Raw genomic sequence first — 19,415 nt, forward strand, 5'->3', positions numbered from 1 at the left:
CTTCTTAATACCTTAAGCACAGTAATGTAGCCAATGATTTTGGATTTAGGTAGAGTTCAAACAACTGCTATAACATTGTGGACTTGTTTCTGCTGATCATAGCTTTTAAGACAGCTTAAAAAGATTATACTGAGGCTAATACATGGCTTTGGAACCCACAAAAAGACTGATGAACTACAAGGAAAGCATCTGAAACCCTTTACTTGGCATCATATTCTGCAACACGCCATAGGATGTTTCTTGAGATAAACTAGTCTTCCTTCCGGTCTTCGGAATCATCTATCGTGTTTAATTCCGTGATGTCACATGCTTTTTGCTCATTAAAAGAATTCAGATAATGTGGCTTCGTCTATTTCTCTTCAGACTTGCGGTCTTCAAATGTATCATCTCTTCTCTATGCATACACACACAAATGCCACATATATATATATATATACACGAGATATGAAGATTTATCGACTAAAATAAGATAGGATTTTCTTATTTATGTTTGGCTATCCACAAAAAATCCAGTGATCTATCTGTAAGCAGGTTAGGGCACTCAAAGTTAGATTCTCATCACAAGGCTCTCTTCTCATCACAAATGCTGTCCACCGTTCCTTTCCAGAGTTCTGGCTATGGCTATGGCTGTGGATGTGGCTGTGGCTGTGGCTGTGGCTGTGGCCACACCTTTGGTTGGTGTAAACCGTAAACCTATCCCCAAACCTCATCCCAAGCAAGTGGAGGAGCGGTGAAGAATGAGCAGAAGACACAGACGCACATCCCCTCTCTCTCTCTCTCACCTGTCCTTGTCCTCATCTGCTCGGGTCCCTCGGCATAAATCCCCTGGGATCCATCGTCTCCCTGCACAATGTCGACCGCCGCGGTGCACTGCGTCGCCCCGCTCGTCGGAGCCAACAAGCCCAAGGCCGCCGCTGCCGCCAGACCCGCCGGGGTCCTCTCCAACCTCAACAACAGCAGCGGCAGCAACAAGAAGAACGCCTCTTCGGCTCCCTCTCCCTCGTTCCCTCGCCTCATCAGGAACTCTCCCGTCTTTGCGACCCCAACCACCGCCGCGCCGGCCGTGGTGAGAAGCTTACTCTCCTCTCTGTTTCTCTACTTCATCTGATCGGTGTTTTCATGGGTGTGCCTTTGGTGATGGAAGTCTCCGGTACACCAACTCCTTGGTCCACACCCGCCAAACACACAACTCCACCTAGTCGACATGCATGGAATTACGAGAGAACGTAGGAATAAGGAAGAAGCACTCCACGTACTACCATGCAAACAATGTGGGATAATATAATGAGTTATCCCTACTGGATTCACCGAAAGATTACTGTTTCTGGTAGAAGATCTAAGGAAGCCAACGTGTTCTGCGACACAACTTGGGTACGCAATATATACGACAAAAGGGTCGTCCGTTTGTGCGATCAATGGACAGATATCCAACAAGACATGATCTTAAATTTGATTGTCAAGTAATTCGTTGAATATCCAATAAAAACTCCATCAGAGACAACAGCAAGATTATATTTTTTATTTCTTTGGATAAATTATATCTGTTTTTTGGTTGGCTAAACGTTTGGGTCCCACACGAGCGCGTTCTTCGATCCGTGCTCATGCAAAAGATGGCCGATCGAATTCCAACCCAATTAATGTCCTTCAAATTCGCAGGAAATGGAGCCAGTGGAGCGAGTCAAATCCGGGTTTGCGGACTTTAAGAAGGAGGTGTACGAGTGAGTCCTCTTCTTCTGAACCACACGTTAATACGTGGGCGTCTGTGTTCAGTCTCCTTACGGCCTTCTTCTTCTTCTTCTTCCTCTTCTACGAATGTCCATTGCAGGAAGAAGACTGATTTGTTTGCTGATCTCAAAGAGGGTCAAAGCCCCAAGGTTTGCTTCACAAATAGAAACTTGGTTCTCTTTTGCTGCCAAGTGCGAGCTTACATTGGTAGTAACAATGGTGATGCAGTTCATGGTGTTCGCATGCGCCGACTCCCGCGTGTGCCCCTCCGTGGTGCTCAACTTCCAGCCCGGTGAAGCCTTCACTATCCGCAACATCGCCAACATGGTCCCTCCCTATGACCAGGTTATATACCTACCTACACACACTTCGGCGGTCATCTCCTCTCTGCCGCTATATGATGTCCATCGCTTTCTCCGTGTAGGTTAAGTACGCCGGAGTTGGGGCCGCCATCGAGTACGCTGTGCTCCATCTCAAGGTCAGATCTTGCTTCTTCACATGAAGAAGAGAAAGCGTTTGTCCCACGTACATGATGGCGATGTGTTGTGCAGGTGGAGAACATAATGGTGATCGGCCACAGCCGCTGCGGTGGGATCAAGGGACTCATGTCCGTCAAGGACGACGGCACCACCAGCACGTAACCCCCATTCCTCTCTCTCTCTCTCTCTCTCTCTCCTCTACATTACAGCATTAGCATGTTAGAGGCTTGTGTTGACCAGTGACTTCATCGAGGACTGGGTGAAGATTTGTCTTCCCGCAAGAGACAAGGTGAAGGCCCAGCACTCCAGTTTGCCATTCGAGGAGCAGTGCACCCAGTGCGAGAAGGTCATATTTGCATGTTTGAGATGTCATGTCTCTGTCTAATCTTCTTACTAAACTAAAGCTTAATCTCCGATTACCTTCTTGCAGGAGGCTGTAAATGTTTCACTGCAAAACCTGAAGACCTACCCCTTCGTGAAAGATGCCGTGGAGAAGAAGTCCCTGAAACTGATTGGAGCACACTATGACTTCGTCAATGGCGTCTTTGAGACATGGGCGGACTAAAAGGCTCACCCTCGGCAGATCAATGTTAAAGCCGGAGTCTGTAGCAATAACCTATGATGTAATCATGTGTTTCTGACCATGGTGTTTACACACCATGATGTACTGTTCGACCCTTCTTTTGGATCAGAACATCATTAAGAATATAATATCCATCCAAGATAAAAAATCTGAGATCAATAACCTGTATTCTAGGTTCAGAATGGGAAATATAAATGGTTTCAGCAGTTTGGATGATGCCTTCAGTACAATGCGAACAGAGCCATAGTAGAAATACCACTAGTTGATATGTTACAGGGCTTTGTTGAGTGGATAAGATCATTCACATCAACCACACACATCTTTTTCAATACATTTATTACTGGCTTTGTTTCTCATGTACTGACAGAAGCTTGAGTGAGCCTGGAATAACCTCAATTTGATCTGTTGAGGGCAGAACCAAATCCATTGACATATAACCAGCTTAATCCCAAAAATAATATCATTTTGTATTAGTTTAGATAACAATAGTTTCATTACCATTGTCAGTATCATCATCATCATCATCATCATCATCCTCCTTTAACAAATGCATTACATGATAAATAATCTAATCATAACCAAATGCATGATAAATAATCTAGTCATTATAGCTGCTTTAACAAATTATTATGTAAAGCACAAACCAATGCAGCAAAAAGTGCTACTAAAAAAAATGAGAAATAGGGACAACTTGCTGCTACTGCTGCATTTTTGTGGAATTTCACCAGGTATTATTCAACACAGACCTAAATTTTTTTAACTATGTATAGATTGGAAATGAAGAGAGGGGAAGTATCATGATATGACAGATCGGTTCTACGTGGTTCTGACTGGAACCATGATCAGTTTTGTCGATCACTATAACTTAACAAAATATGAGAAAATAATTAATAATGAATGATCTAAGGTGCAATCTAAGGTGCAAGAGTATCAAGGTGAAGGCAAATTATGTCCGCTAAGTAGTGTAGCTGCTATACATTTTGTAGAATCTCAGCAAATGTATTCAGTAGGATAATCTCAAGCCATGAATACTTTGCTGATTGAAGAGAAATGCATCATGGCATGATAGGTTCTGATGATATGGAGCAGAATGAAACAAACAAAATTTAGTAGAAACCAAGTGGTAACCAATATCTAATTTAAGAAAGTCTCAGAAAATTATCAGATGTATCCATCATGAAAACCGCAAACGTATCAAGATGAAACCATGAATAATTAGCCTTATGCAGATGCAGTGGCAGAAGAATATTTAGCCAAAGACTTCTATCTCTGAAAATTGACAACCAGAGAAATAAAAAATTACACAAATATGATTTTTTAAGGAAGTTCTAAACTTTAAATTTCATTTTCGATACAATATCTCACAAATGACTAGTTCTAATAATAATACTAATAAAATCAATAGGTCTAGGTAATTCAACCTGACCCATTAGGTCATATTTTACAAATTGGATTACGTTTCCTATGCATGATACATCAAAATCCATGTGAAAAGAATAATGCACATAGAATTGTCCTGTTGTCGATATCTCAACAATAAGGTGCAGCATGTTGTTTTAAGATGATAACATGTCCTATAAATTTGAATTACTCCCTACATGTTCTTCAATACTAAATTCCGTGGACGGAACTCCAGAAATGCCAAGATGTTTCTTGGGCATATCCTCTCCTTGGCAAACAGAGAAGAAAATCACTTCAAAATCCAAACTTATAAACCTACTATTACCAGGTCTTAAGATTAAAGATGCTTCTCGTGAATAAGCAACAACAAAGGTCACTGCTATAAGTATTTCAGACAAAGCACAAGAGAATATGAGCATAAACAATGATATCAGAAGTGCAATAAGAACCCAGACAAAAACATTTGCATCTAAGAAACAGACATAAACATGGATATCAGTAATCTCTCACTCCTAATAACTCAGAAAAGCTCACCCTATAAGTCTCTGTTTTTTCTGATTTCTGACTGTAGGTACTTGATTATATTCTCTAAAGGACAAGATAAGTTTGCCTCCAGCACCAGAGAACTAACAATATCTTCAGCAGCTCTCATCTCATCATGGAACTCAGAATTGAAAACCAGGTATGAGAAATGCTCATCTAACACCAAGCCCAATGCTTTGATGATGGATTCAAATGAAGGAACACTCTCACAGGTTCTCAATCCCAGCACTGACCCAGCAGACGGACAGGGGCGTGCTTCCGGGAACCTATGGTACTTCTCTAACCACTTCACGAAGTACCGAATCAGATCCAATACTTCCTGTCCATCTAGTCTCGAAATCATGGAAGATAGCACAAGTCCTTCTGCGTTCGATGATCCAAACACATAATGCAAGCACACTTGTGATGGTGAGAAACCATCATAAGCCATCATTAGTAAGATTGAAGCCTCTCTGGCTAGCTTCGATGCTTTCTTTGGCAGCCCCATTTGAGTAGCTTTCTCAATGGCTAAAATAGCTTGGTTTTCCCATTGCTTCTTCACCGCAACCATACCATCATAAGAATCATCAGTTGGTGATAAGAAATGCTTAAGAACAGAGAGAAGCTCCGCGGACCGGAGATCTGAGACATGCTTGACTAAGAGACAGAGCAACTGAGTTTGATTTTTCTCCACAAGCTCCTCCGTCAGATTCGTGGAGTTGAGATGCCCCACCAGCCCCTCGAGAAGCAAGGTCTCCAGCAATTCCCATACCTCGAGAACAACACAGCACTCGGCAATCAGCCCAGCAACCTCTCGACCTATCAGAAATCCCAACTTCTCGATCCCTGCACGCGCGAACTTGATGCCCGACGCGTCTCCGGCGTCGGAATCGATCGAAAGGCCGACCTTTTCGGCGCTCTTCCTCAAAAACAAGTTCAAAATCCCAAAGAAGTCACCTTTACCCAAGGACTTAGGGCGTCGGAACTTGCTCCTGAGTTTTTCGACCAAACGGGAGGATAACTCGATGATAGCAGCGTCAGTCTCCGAGATCTTCCACCCGGAGACGTGCTTGAGGGAGACGCCGCCGGGGACCTCGGCGTTGGGCTTCAACTGTGAGAAGATCTCGTCGGTGTTGAGAACGATGGGGTACTTTGCGGGCGGAGGAGCGTTTCCGCCGTCGTTAGCCTCCGCCGCCGCTACCGCCCGTGTAATTTCTTCGAGCAGCGTCATGTCTAGGGTTTGGGGTTTCAGCTGCTCACGAAGTAGAAGACGAGATTTATTGCCCACAAGCCCACACGTCCCGTCTAGTTTCATGGTTCGGTTTGATCCACTCATGTCCGGTCTATGTTCGTGGTTCGGTTTGATCCCCTCACGTCCGGTTCACGAGAAATTTAGATTTAATACTGTTAAGCCTAGTCTCATATATTTTTGGGATCAAATCATTTTCTTTGTAGAAATCAAATCGAACCAACCCAAATTAAATTATTTTCTTTGCAAAGATCAACGAAAGATAGGAAGGATAGTTTTCAAACTGCTATTGTTGATCGGAGAGTCATAGATATGACTCTAGTAGACAACCGAGGTTGTAGGTGGACTCTTGAGGTATTGCTAACTTACGATGGCTGACTCATGATCGTCTCAGGTGCGACTTGTTTGTTGGGAGAAGTTCAGGATCGTCCCGAGAGACGTCTTGGTTTTGTCCGAAAACGTTCAACGTCGCTCCGAGATACTCTTTAGACATGCCTAGGCCTTGCATAAGCGGTTGACATAGAGAGGATGTCCCGACCCGACTCCCCCAATGCTCGTAGAATATGTGAAGGAGATTTAGTAAAACTTAGAAGAGTTAAGATAGAGCTCGTTTGCCCCCGTTTGACCTAGGGGCTTGGGTTTTATACATGAGCGATTGATGGTGTGAAGCTAATAATGGATTAGAATATCCCTTACTCTACTAAGGATGAGCACATCCTTTGAAGGATAATGTCAGGATAGGACACCTGTGATAATACGCTTAATCAGGGTCTTTTATATTGTTTTAGGATTGGAGAAGTTGTGTCATGTCGCCTGATGTGTACATGCAGACCTTCCTTTAGCTATGATTGAAGTGGCTTCTTTAGTCCAAATGGTGAGTTAGTAGCGTTGTTATTTTTCCTATCACAAACCTTTCTAATCATTTGATCCAATGGAAAACCTGTGAATTAAACCTCCAACAGAAAAGATTCACTAATCACATCAATTGGAATATAACAAGACCACAATATCCTTAATACCCCTTTCGAAAAAAACTTTATTTGTCAAAAATTATTGTGATATCTGTAGCTCACACGATAACTTGAATGCAATCTATTCAAAAAGTCTTGGGTTTTGATTCTTAGTTGATCCATTTGATTTTTTTAATTTATGTATTAATCTATATATCAAATTGAATATTATTTTATTTTATCATATTTGTGTTTCAGTTATTAAAAAATTATATATTATTCTGTAATTCAAATAAAGTTCTAAAAATAAAAATGAATATTCTTAATGGATATTATATTCTAATTTGACCATCTCAACCTTGAAAGGATTTGGACGCTTTTTTATTTTTTGTTCACCACTAAATATATTTAAATCTTAATATGAATTTATATACTCACCATATTATATTTTTATATTAATTTTATATTTAAATCTTAATTTGAATATATTTATTCACCATATTATCCATCAAATATCTTAATCTTAATCTGACTTACAGTAAAAAGGATTTGAATACTCTTAATTTTTTTCACTATCAAATGTATTTAAAATTGGATGAATTTTAAAAAAATCACTAATTTTGAGAATTTCCTACCCCAACTTTGAAAATTTTATACATAGTGTCATTTTTCTTTTTCGAAATATTTATTTGCTCAACTCTTAGTCACTTGATCGTGCTTTCGCCTTGAACATCCATCACCTGTAGCATAGGTGCGATCATACACGGAGGCGACCAGTGATGGAGGCCTTGTCCTTAACGGACGCTGGTAGCCACCTCCCCTCCCATCTTTTCTATCAAACTAGTTGCTTATAACCCTCTTCTTCCTAGCCCATGACCAATAGTGAGGGCATACAAGTTACCTTATATCCTTCTTTATCCATGACCGATAGCGAGAGGGGGCTGCGGGTGACGATAAGGGTGTGTGGGTTGCCCCTCCTTCTTCCTCGTCCGTGATCGATGATGATGAGAATCTACGAACCCCAACGATGAGGGAGGCCTGTGGACGATGAAGAAGGCACACGCCCCCCCTTCCTCTTCTCCCACCGGGAGCTACAGGCTATGAGGGGAGCCTATGGACAACGACCCTCACGCTCCGTCCTTTCGCAACCCTCCTATGAGGGTTGCGAGCAATGAATCTGATAAGACAAAGGAGAGAAGAGACGACTACTAGGTCTGACGAGAACATAAGGGCAATAGCAAAGTCAACGATGGATCGAATGAAAACAATGGTACAACATTATTTTCATATGATCATAGCGTTATGTGAGAATTTCTTAAAGTTGAGACATTCAAAATTTTCTTAAAATTAATTTTTTTAAAAAAAATTCACACTTTAAAATTTTAAGAGTATTTAAATCTTTTTATATAATGATGAAAGAAAAAAAAATGTTATTATATTTATTACTATTTCATACCTTCAATATAACTAATGTTCCATCCGAATATGATAACTATGATACGAAGGACCGAGGTCTCCTAAAAACATGCAAGTCTTCATGCCCGTTCCACATGGATTCTGCCACAATCAAAAGCTGTTCACCACCTAACTTGTGTTCATATATTGTACACGTAGAACATCCAAATGAAATGAGATTACGCCCAACACGGAGTGCACCCACCAGTGACTGTGAGCAAGCACAGATGCCAACATATACAATACTACAACCTTTCGCCATCTGTGCGACCAGATCGAGTGCTTCGAAATGAACATGCATGTTTTATGTACATCAAGCTTTGTTCATCTTTGTTCCTCTATAATGTGGCATTGGAATTCCATGTGAAGAGATTGCGGGCTGAGATGAGAGAACTTGAAGCCAGGGCAACAAATGCTAGAAATGAGATGGCAATAGAACCGTTTGCCATGTCCATGAATTCATCAGCACCAAATCTCGATATCCAGAGATCATTGCGAGAGGCGGCTGCAGAGGATGCAGACATCAGAAGGTAAGCCAGTACCTGCAACAAGCAAGCAAAACCTTCAAGAACAGATCCAATCCGTGCAACTTAAGCACTTTGGGCTAGTAGTTATTCATATGAGTGGTTCTGCCGTCAGTTATCCTCCTGTCAGTTATCCAACTATTTGGGGTTGGCTATTTCTCCTGTATTCTTCTCAGCTTAAAGTTGAGATTAGCGATTGTTAGGTCAGTGATATCTTAATTGATTGGCCATGTAATTCCATAAACCTGAGTAATGTTGTAATGATGACCTAGTATTGCAGCTTAAAGGGCATTGTTAAATCAGCCAGCATGGATCAAAATGGCAATCAGTCTGAAAGGTCATGCTCAGCTAAAGGCTTTTATGCCTTTTTGACATCCTAACCCACTTATTGTTGTAAGCTATTTCTTGTGGACTAAGCAAAAGCATAACATGGACCTAAATTAAAGCAAAAAAAAAAATCAGTCGATTCAAATGTAATGAACTTGAACTTTCTCGTCTTTCTTACAATTTCTGACACCGAAAGAATAGATGATCATACAACCAAACAAACAGTTAGCCTATGAAAAGTTACTGGGATGAAAGGACCACAAAAAATGTTAATATCTAATCATCTTAGGGAGTGCTACAATGACGAAGAAAAGAATACTTTTTGTTCTTTTAAGCTGAGCTTAGATTGTTTTCGGAACAAGCATTGAAATACTGCATCTGGTATATAATTGCCCAACATTCACCAGTTCAAGAAAACAAAAACAAAGGAACTGATTACCAATGAGTGATATCAGGAAAAGAATGAAGTATTCTTAGTGTCATATACTGGCATCAACTTGAGATTAGAACTCAATTCACCTTTGTTGATCTTGAAAATAATTGCATGAAGTATGAATCATATCTGAGGAAATCCCATCTAGAGAGTTCAATCCCAAAGGATTTGTGTAAATCGACACCTCCAATGGACTTGAGGTTAATCAGTATAGGTCTCCTAACAAGAAAACTAGACCCTTTTGTTTACTGTTATATCCCTTCTCAACAGCATGGAAACCTATGTGTTGTCAATTCTTTCATATTATTCATCAATTCTAAATTGTCAAAATGCATTTAAATAAAAAAGAGACCATTCAGGGAAAATGCATTTAAATAAACAAGCGATCAGTGTCTAAATTTCTTCTACATATTCAATCTTAGAAATGAAAATATGTGTTGCATATACAGGGAAAAGCTTGAGCTGCACTAAGATCGTAAACTCAGCCCTCCTCAAAAGGCATATATAAGATCCAAAAACACTTCCCAATGGGAAAGTTAGGAGAACCGAAATTTAGCCACACAAACATGTTAATATCTTGACTAAAATGTACGAGTTAATATGAAGTTGGACTATGAATGGGCGAATAATTTGTCAAAAACCCTTCTACATTTGCCCTCCGAAAATTGCAAATAACATATCCCTCAGGCTATACCGTTTTCCTTAAAGAATCTTAATCTTAAAAGAAATGGAAGCTACTTGATTTCTTTATGCTCAGCTCAGATTGTTCTGATTCAACATTCACAAGCCCTTCGACGTAAAAACATGGAACTGATGACCTTACACGTGACTAGTGATTTAAAAAGCGCTAGGCGCCAAAAGGCGCCAAGGTCTAAAAACGCCCGAGGCGCTAGGCGCTCGCCCGAGCGAAACGAGACGCTAAAATATAAAAATATATAATATAATTAATATAATTATTTAAATAAAAAATACTATTAAATTAAGAAAATCGAGTACAAAATCACAATGTCATATTAATAAAAAGTCTCAAAAATCAAAACAATAAAATTTTACATCAAATCTATTGTGTTGCTTTGTACACTTACCATTTATTCTGAAACCTAACAATAATTTTAAATAAATAAATATTAATAGTATTAAAATCAAAATAATATATTATTAATCTAATAAATAAAAATACTATTATTAGTATATAGTTAGTAGTATATTGTTAATATACTGTTAACAGTATGGTGAGAAGAGTGTGAGAAGACCGAGGCTGCTAAGGCAGCGACAGCGGTAGCATGAGCGGGAGAGGGAGCGGCGAGTGATAGCGGGAGTGGGAGTGGGAGCGGGAGCTGCGAGCGGCGAGCGACGACAACAGCGATGGGCGACGATTGTGGCAGCAACGAGTAGCGACAATGGCAGCGGCAGCGGCAGCAGAGAGCAACGACAACGGAGAAGAAATCTCGACGGCAAAATCGCGAGTGTTAGGGTTGGGGAAGTCGGGAAATCGTGAGAGGGAGCCTATCGGTGATTTAGTTGGTTCGATTGAACCAACTAAAGCACCAGAGACCGAACCAAACGTAAAACACTGAATCGAACCAACTAAAGCACCAGAGACCGAACCAGACGTAAAACACTGGTTCGGTCGCTTGGTTTAACCCGGGCGCTCACCCGAAGCGCCCGGCGCCTAGGCTCGGGCGAGCGCCTAGGCGGCGCCTCGTTGAAGCGAGGCGCTTGGGCCTCGCCTCGCCTCGCCCGAGCGCCTATTGAAATCACTGCACATGACATCATAATGTCCAACATGAACACCAGTCTTGTGGCTGCTAAAACATAAACTGTGTTATACAGTCCTTAAATAGTACATATGCAATTGGCTATAGGATAACACTACTTCGTAGGAAAAGAACACATCTTTTAGCCATCGGTGTGTGAGATTTTGGGAGAAGGGTTAACTCACCTGATCCATTGAGAGATCGAAGTAGTAACTTATGGGACGGCGAATGATGAGCTTCTTCAGGATCAAATAGTGGACCTTCGTGTATGCCTGAAACGCCGAGTACGCAAACGCAATCGCATTAACGCAGACCAAGTATCTGTTGTCACCAACGATCAAGAGATAATGACCATTCGATGTCGATCAAACGGACAGGAATATATCGGCCAAAAAGAACGATGACAGAGAAAGATGCTTTTGAATTGACCCAACCAATAAGACATAACGTTGGTGGAATATATCGGCCCGTACCGGTATTCACTGTAACGGCTGAAGGAGTCGCCGGCCCACCCCTCGGTCGAATCGGCGGCCATGACCGAGAAAGACACCAGGCTCAGCAGCGCCGCGGAAACCCTAAGCCCGAACGCCGCCCTCGTCACCGCCCGCCGCCGCAAGATCCCCGGCACCGCCACAAGACCACTCTCCGCCTTCCGCGCGGCGCAACAGCCGTTCCCCAGGCCTCGGTCTCCCTCTCCGCCGCTGACGGCACCTCCGACGACCTTCACATCGACCGCCATGTCCTCCTGGCTCAGCCGGTCGACGATCGCCAGAGCCATCATCGCAGGCTCCGGGGACCCCGGCTTCTCGGGCGTGTTCTGAGGCGCAGGCGGCGGGGCTTCGCTCTCCGCCTCTGGGGATGGTGATCGCTCAGGGGAACTCATCTCTCTCTCTCTCTCCTCGAATCGTGGGTTTGGGGATCAAAAAATTCTCTTTTATCGTCGAAGCTGGACTTTTGATCAGATTCTACGAATATGGGGAAGGGCATTAGGGAAAAGCGAAAGCCTTGAGATCGGCGATGCTTTGCTTTCGCTTTTGGGCATTTGTCGATTCCATCCTCAGCAGCAGTGCTTCAGGCAGGCGCAGTGATCACCTGTCTCGCCTGGGCCGGGGACCACACAGACAAAAGGCGAGCTTTACGGGTAGGAATCTTTGGTTATTTTTACGTTTGGGTGCCTGTGACAAACGATGACGACTTGACCCCATCAGCTGCACTGTTGAGCTGAGCCGGCAATTCGGGTTGAAATTGACTCGAACCCATCCGGTCCAATTGCAATTGAGTAGTTGGGTCAGGCTGTGGTGTCACGACTGACCCGAGATTGGCATTACAACATCATTTGCATGTCATGGCCTCCCATCTAAAATCCATCCAGTTTTCATTGACGGCAACATACCACAGAATCTTAACCACATGCAACCCAAGAACATGGCACACACATACTACACACACGCATGAAGACACAGTGGTGGGTGGTAGCAAGAACTTGGACGTCCTTGGCTCACTCATCTCTCCTGATTCCTGAGAAGAAAGTGTTGATGGTTGGCATGATCTCCGGAGGACGTCGGCTGAGGAACCTGCGCAGGCCGTGCTGGCTGTACCTTTGAGCTTCATCTGCGTTCTCGAGGACGGCAGTGGTGCGATGAGATTTGTTGATTCTGCAGAGTCCAAGGTCGTCACACTGATTACTATACAGTTTGCTATAGCAAACGAAACTGTTGGATACCAGACCTGACATCAGGGTTCAAGAACATGTTCCTGGTAAGCTGGAACAAACACAAGCTCGTCACGAAGGTCATCGCAGCCATCAGCGGATACACCTTACAAGGAAGCCATTGCACCATCACTGGCATATTGAAACGAGACAGAGAGATTAATGATCACAACCATACCTCTGGCTTCACCCAACGCCCCATCTAAGTTCCCAGATACAGGTTAACCTGGATATGCTCGATCTTACTATGGATACACGTCTAAGCACACAGGAACACAGGTATATATATATATAGTATCGGACTGAAGGAGAAGTAAACTAAGGTTGATCATGTTATGGTCATGACCTAGACTTTGGGTTTCGGTGGGCATAGCATCGACGTAAAAACCAGCAGCGAAGCCTCCAGTTTTATCCCCGTATCATCGAAGTCAAATAGTTTCTTCAAACTTGGCCCTGGCAGAGGCGTTGACGTTCCAGAGTCATAGCTTTAGCTTCTCAACTACAGTGGATTGTTCTTGAAGAACTCTCCACCTAAAGACCCCACCTGGAGTTGACAGCAACTGAAGCTGAAGCTGATCTTTAGTTATGGCAATCTATTGGCGGTCGGGAAGTATGGAACTGATGACAGAACATTCTCTGTGAAGAACTTACGTGCAAATGACTTCATATGGAAATTGATTCGAAGCATTATTTCTATGAGGTTTCTCAGGCTGCTTCCACGCCTTGTGTAAGAAATCCGGGGGCGATACAGGTTTGATGTTTCAATGGATACGACTGCTTGAGTTCCTACGTGGGAGACAATCAACCTCAAGTAAACTTGCATTCCCAGATGATGTTCGAGTTGTCACCTCATGATGCATATGAGACTGTTCACAAAACAAGAACAATCCTGATTACTCTGGTCATCTTTTGACTGTACACAGAGAGCAGGTGATGGCTATCTGTAATCTCCTGTCTTGTAAAAGACTGGTCAAATCGTAGTTCCCATGGCGGTCATGACGAAGTGTCGTTGCAAGAGGAGATGCAGTGGTTTCGACGACGAAGTGTCGTTGCAAGAGGACGAGTGGCCGACGACGACCCATTTCTTTTGCACGTGGAAGGATCCGATCGCTGTAATTAGACTCGACTCGAGTTAGTCCAACCCATTGGTAATTGATTCGAGGAAACCTCGTTTCCGTTGTGGCTGTCATGATTGATTGATTGATCGATTGATCGATTGGTGATGTAAATCCAACGCCGAAGCATTGGAGCCGATCAGTTAGTGGTTCCTGGTGCCCGAATCTTGATGCATAAAGAGCGAGCGAGATCACTCAGTTCACAGTTGCTTGCCTTCGCTCCGCTTCTTCCACCCTCCTGTTAGGACGACTCGGCGAGCACGGAGACGGCCGTCGCACTCTGCGGCGGAGTCATTGGATCCTTCTTCTCTTTCTCTCTCTGCGTGTGCGTCTCGGCCGCGGATCCTTCTTCCTGGTTGGTATGCCACCCTGGGCCTTTCTCCGATCCACGTAAGATCCGTTAGGGATATCGTGATTCCTCTGTGGACTTATTGGACATATGAATCTAATTTGGTTTTGGATGTTAGGTCGATGGATTTATTGAATGTCAGGCATCGTTAAATTGATTGTTTAGGGTTTCTTTTTCTTGTTTTCTTTTGGATGAATGCTTCCCATGCTATAATGCAGGAATTCTTGTGCCTTTAAGATATCAATTCTGGAAATTTTTCGTTCGTTAGCACCTTTTACCACTTCATCGATCGCTTCGATGACTAGATTGGCAGAACTGTGCCTGACTTACCTTGTTCTTGTTTCATACAATAATCGATTACATTAAAAGTGCGAGTGAAGTCACGGAAATCTGTGAGGTTAATTTTGCTTTTCGATAGTAACTTGTGGGTGGGTAAAGTTCCTATTTTTAGATGTAATTCTGCAGTGGTTAAGCTTTCTCTGCTCCATTTTTGATACAAGCTACCATCATAATTTTCAGTTCTACAAGACCCAAGGGGCTTGCAGTTTCATGATTGTCTATTTTATCCTAGTATGGATTATTGATGTCAGATAGCTGGAAGTGGTCATGAGCCGCCTCGATCATACAATGCCCAAATTCTTACACATGTTGCTTGTCATACAGATTCTTGTTCTAGTGAGCAATTTCTTGTGGTTGTTTTCATGTAGTTCTTGCATCATTGCGGGCAAGTGATTACTGATTGCATCATGTCTTAAATAATAACATTGGAGATTTTGCCAATATATTAGTTTTATTTAGCTTTGCTACACTTTATCTAGTAAATTAGCATGATAATGGCAAAATGTTTGTTGGAGAACTTCTTGCATCTTGTTTCTTGTGCGAAATTATCAGGTTGCCATTAGGTGACATTTTTGCATGTTTGTTTAACAATTTTATGCTGTTCGCTAGGTAGGCTGCTTTATGGTGGTCTGGCCGAACAAGACTCGAGAAGAAAGAGAGAAAGGCTTTCGAAGGTATGATTTGAGATACTGAAGATATTATGTTGAAGTCTATGCAATTTTTTGCAGTTAGTCTGTTGTGCTTGTACTTGTATTCTTACCGCATACGATGATCTGGTTCAGTTAACATTTTTGTTAACACTTCTCATTACTTCTTAATCTTTATGCTTTAGTAGCACATAGAAACAATTGCTTGTGAAGTTCTGGAATTAAGCTATATTAGAGTTTTACAATCAAGAACAAGTTGGATTCAGTTTTAATTGAAAGTTCCAAGCTAGTGAAAGCGAGAATGTTTATTGAAGTAATTTGATCTGTTCACTGTTCCAAAATGCAGTTAAACAACTTCATATAAGTCACATGTAGCTCATATAATAAATATGCAGCAGCAACATTCCATATGCCACATTATGTGAAGTTTGCAGCAACATGTATGGCCCAGGTTGAGATAGTTGAGACTTTACAGCTTTATTGTTGTTGTATGTGTATCCCAGGTTGATGGAACATGCATTTTTATGTGTGAATTACAGCAACACAAAATTTAATATATATTTGTGAATTTGATATTTAATTTGGTTCCAGAATATCTGGTTCTTTGTTAGAAATCATGACTGATTTTGAATTGTAAGGACATTGCAATTGTCCTTTCTATATCCTCAGTTGAAGATGGCAACTTTAAAACAGTCCTTTCCACAAACGAATAGCATCCATAGCCAATTTGATGGGGATATTGGAAAAGATTATTCTTAAGAATTGCACCTGTCATAATCATGTTTGTGATCTAAAGTAAATGGGATCTTGATGGATATTTGGATTAGGTTTGTCACTAGTTTTCTTGTATCTTTACTGGAGATGTGTTAGTAGGGATCAGGATGGATAAAAAAATCAATCATAATGATTCATTTAATATCACTCAATGCTACTTTCCTGCTCGAAAATGTGGCACGCAACATTCATTGGATTCACCAGTTTGTGAGCTCGAGTTGGAAGATTTTCACGAATAAAATTATCCAAGCTGCCTTAAGTTGTAGATGTACTCCAAGATCATTTTGTTTGTCCCTTAAAAGAGATAGCCCCAAAAGTTCTTAGTTTATATTTTATAAATCGTTTGCGAAGACATTTGACAATGATAAATTCTTTAAAAGCCCATTTTATTAAAAAAACAACCATCTGACAATCATTTGGCATGTTTTTCCTTGAAATTTTGAAATTTGAACACAAAAATTTTCAAGATCTGCAGCTTTTTACTCTTCCTAAAGGAATTTGTCACATAGCTTTTTCCACAAGCAGCCATCCTTTTGGTTCCAAAACTAGGCTTTTGTTAAATCATAGTTGGAAGCATTTCAGATGAAGCTGCTAATCCATCCAAGTCTCTGCATTACATGCTTAATCCCTTTCACCACACTAAGATCAGAAAATACAAGAAAAGAGTATGTAAATGACTGTCCCTGTACATGTCCAAGGATGTTTTAGCAATAAGTTCCTTGCATATCTAAATAGAATGGGAGGCCATTTCTCACCCTGTAATATCATTTCATATGTTTTATCTTTTCCTTTTTTCTCTAGCTTTTATTAGAAATATTTCATTTCAATATCGTCTTGCATGTCACGTAATTGTTGGATTGCCTCCTCTAGATGTCCGTTGACACTGAAACACCAAAAGTCGTTCCTAGCAGTGAGAATGATTTGTCATCAACATCTGCAAGTGGTTTGACCTGGAAGGACACTCTAATCAGCTTCAGACAGCAATCATCAATATATGGTGTAGCTGCTGGATATTGTGTTTCTGCATCCCTCCTGTCCATAATCAACAAATGGGCAGTCATGAAGTTTCCCTACCCAGGTGCTTTGACAGCCTTACAATACTTAACCAGTGCATTTGGTGTTCTGGTTTGTGGGTGGTTAAGGCTTGTGGATCATGACAGTCTTGACCTCATTACCATGTGGAAGTTCTTACCAGCCGCAGTCATCTTTTACCTGTCCCTCTTCACAAACAGTGAGCTCCTCCTCCATGCCAATGTGGACACTTTTATCGTGTTCCGTTCTGCCGTTCCTGTGTTCGTGGCTGTTGGAGAGACTGTCTTCCTTAACCAGCCATGGCCTTCACCCAAGACATGGATTTCCTTGGCAACTATCTTTGGCGGCAGTGTCATCTATGTTCTCACAGACTACCAGTTCACAGTTACTGCCTACACTTGGGCTGTGGCGTATCTGGTGAGCATGTTGATAGATTTTGTGTACATAAAGCATGTTGTCATGACCATTGGGCTCAACACATGGGGCTTGGTGTTGTACAACAATTTGGAGGCTTTGATGCTCTTCCCCTTGGAGCTACTCATAATGGGAGAGCTGAAGAAGATTAAGCATGACATCTCCGACGAATCGAACTGGTATTCTTTCAGTGTTGTTTTGCCCGTGGCTGTGTCATGCTTGTTTGGCTTGGCAATATCCTTCTTCGGATTCTCCTGCAGAAGGGCAATCTCTGCGACAGGTTTCACGGTGCTTGGCATAGTGAACAAGCTCCTCACTGTCGTGATAAATCTGGTGATATGGGACAAGCATTCCACCCTGATCGGCACGATAGGTCTGCTGATATGCATGTTTGGAGGTGTCCTCTACCAGCAGTCCACTACCAAGCCTAAGAAGGCAGAGACTGAGCCCAAGTCTCATATCAGAGACGAGGAGCAGCAACAGTTGTTGGAGATGCAAGCTACTGCAGAAACTGATTCAACCAAGCAGAATATTGTCTCAGTAGATCCAAAATAAGATTTTTTTTTTTTACTATTCATTGAAATCATGTGGGAATTCTCTCACTTTCAACTTTCAACTTTCAACGGCTGGCTTGCCATAATAGAGTTACCGAGAAAGTTGCTTGCAGATGTAGTACATCAGTTGAAGCAGCATATCTACAAAGTTTGGGGCTGTGCTCTCATCCAAAGTCAGAAATTGATTGACATAATATGAGTATATTTTAGCTGAGCTAAATGTTTGTGGACACCCTCAATTTGGTAGACTATAATTGGTTCATTGAATGGTACACCAATGGCAGCAAGCCATCGATTCCAGCTGTCGGTATTTTGAACACCTTCTTGTGGAGAATCGTAGTGCCATTATATGTCTTTTCCTAATATTTCTAATCAAATTTATGGTGTTCTTATATATATATATATATATATATATATATATATATATATATATATATATATATATATATATATATATATATATTGGAAATTATTGTACTATAGGTAATTGGACAAGGGAGATGGAATACAACTCCAATACTGATGGTTTGTACGCATGTCTTATCCTTCATCAGGTAAACACCATAGAAAGCATAAAGACTGTCGAGTATCCCTTTATCGCTCATCTTCTTATGTAATTGACCATCAGGGGGTCCTAAAATCTCCCAATTTGATCTCCCAATTTGGTTGCTTACGTTGTATACAAGTGAAATGAAATGGCATGTTATAAGTATTATATACATAATTTTGACAATTAACCCGGTCAACCGATGTGGTAGACCACTCCCTGGCACTAAAATATGTAGGCAGCAACGGAATGAGAGGCAGTCAAAAGATCATCGCAAACCCTTGAAATCAAAATCTAATCTTCATTATTTACTCTTTGTAAATAAAAAAAAAAAGACATTTAAGACAATCCTCCATTCATCTTAGCCACTTTCATACTCCTATTATGATCTTCTTGTTCTTGCACTCAAGAGATTGATATGCTAAGGAATAACTCAAGGATGCTATCGTTGACGCAAGCTGTGCTCATTGCAGAGTCAAGACTGCTCTGAATGCTTTGTGATACTTCTCAAGAGAAACAAGAGTTCAA

At 41.6% G+C, this 19,415-nt stretch overlaps 5 protein-coding genes across 17 annotated transcripts; 2 read left to right on the top strand and 3 right to left on the bottom strand.

The window, feature by feature from the left end:
• The first annotated feature begins 835 nt into the window (after positions 1-835).
• On the top strand, positions 836-3,003 carry LOC135615496 (carbonic anhydrase 2-like). Its single transcript, XM_065114071.1, has 8 exons — positions 836-1,066; positions 1,657-1,718; positions 1,826-1,874; positions 1,954-2,070; positions 2,150-2,203; positions 2,277-2,362; positions 2,445-2,550; positions 2,635-3,003. Exons 1-8 carry the CDS (start codon positions 851-853, stop codon positions 2,767-2,769), a joined length of 825 nt encoding a protein of 274 aa, XP_064970143.1. The 5' UTR covers positions 836-850; the 3' UTR covers positions 2,770-3,003.
• Positions 3,004-4,519: 1,516 nt separating this feature from the next.
• On the bottom strand, positions 4,520-5,974 carry LOC103989228 (uncharacterized). Its single transcript, XM_009408029.3, has one exon. The coding sequence runs from the start codon at positions 5,939-5,941 to the stop codon at positions 4,724-4,726; it is 1,218 nt and encodes a 405-aa protein (XP_009406304.2). The 5' UTR covers positions 5,942-5,974; the 3' UTR covers positions 4,520-4,723.
• A 2,511-nt stretch (positions 5,975-8,485) lies between these two features.
• LOC103989229 (CASP-like protein 4A2) lies at positions 8,486-12,522 on the bottom strand. Its single transcript, XM_009408030.3, has 3 exons — positions 11,879-12,522; positions 11,591-11,726; positions 8,486-8,906 (listed from the first exon to the last, which is right to left on the bottom strand). The coding sequence occupies exons 1-3, from the start codon at positions 12,286-12,288 to the stop codon at positions 8,703-8,705; spliced, it is 750 nt and encodes a 249-aa protein (XP_009406305.2). The 5' UTR covers positions 12,289-12,522; the 3' UTR covers positions 8,486-8,702.
• Positions 12,523-12,762: 240 nt separating this feature from the next.
• On the bottom strand, positions 12,763-13,391 carry LOC135615497 (uncharacterized). The gene is made up of 3 exons (XM_065114072.1): positions 13,295-13,391; positions 13,134-13,222; positions 12,763-13,060 (listed from the first exon to the last, which is right to left on the bottom strand). Exons 1-3 carry the CDS (start codon positions 13,316-13,318, stop codon positions 12,904-12,906), a joined length of 270 nt encoding a protein of 89 aa, XP_064970144.1. The 5' UTR covers positions 13,319-13,391; the 3' UTR covers positions 12,763-12,903.
• A 1,042-nt stretch (positions 13,392-14,433) lies between these two features.
• LOC135615498 (GDP-mannose transporter GONST3-like) lies at positions 14,434-18,452 on the top strand. 13 transcript variants are annotated; one of them, XM_065114075.1, is made up of 3 exons: positions 14,434-14,586; positions 15,529-15,593; positions 17,252-18,452. In XM_065114075.1, the coding sequence occupies exons 2-3, from the start codon at positions 15,541-15,543 to the stop codon at positions 18,339-18,341; spliced, it is 1,143 nt and encodes a 380-aa protein (XP_064970147.1). In that variant the 5' UTR covers positions 14,434-14,586; positions 15,529-15,540; the 3' UTR covers positions 18,342-18,452. The 13 variants fall into 13 exon arrangements, with proteins under 13 accessions (XP_064970147.1, XP_064970145.1, XP_064970148.1 ...); XM_065114073.1 differs by having other exon boundaries at positions 14,435-14,590; XM_065114076.1 differs by having other exon boundaries at positions 14,439-14,590; positions 15,533-15,593.
• The last annotated feature ends 963 nt before the right edge of the window (positions 18,453-19,415 follow it).

This window comes from Musa acuminata, chromosome BXJ2-6 (assembly GCF_036884655.1).
Source record: "Musa acuminata AAA Group cultivar baxijiao chromosome BXJ2-6, Cavendish_Baxijiao_AAA, whole genome shotgun sequence".
Taxonomy (NCBI): domain Eukaryota; kingdom Viridiplantae; phylum Streptophyta; class Magnoliopsida; order Zingiberales; family Musaceae; genus Musa; species Musa acuminata.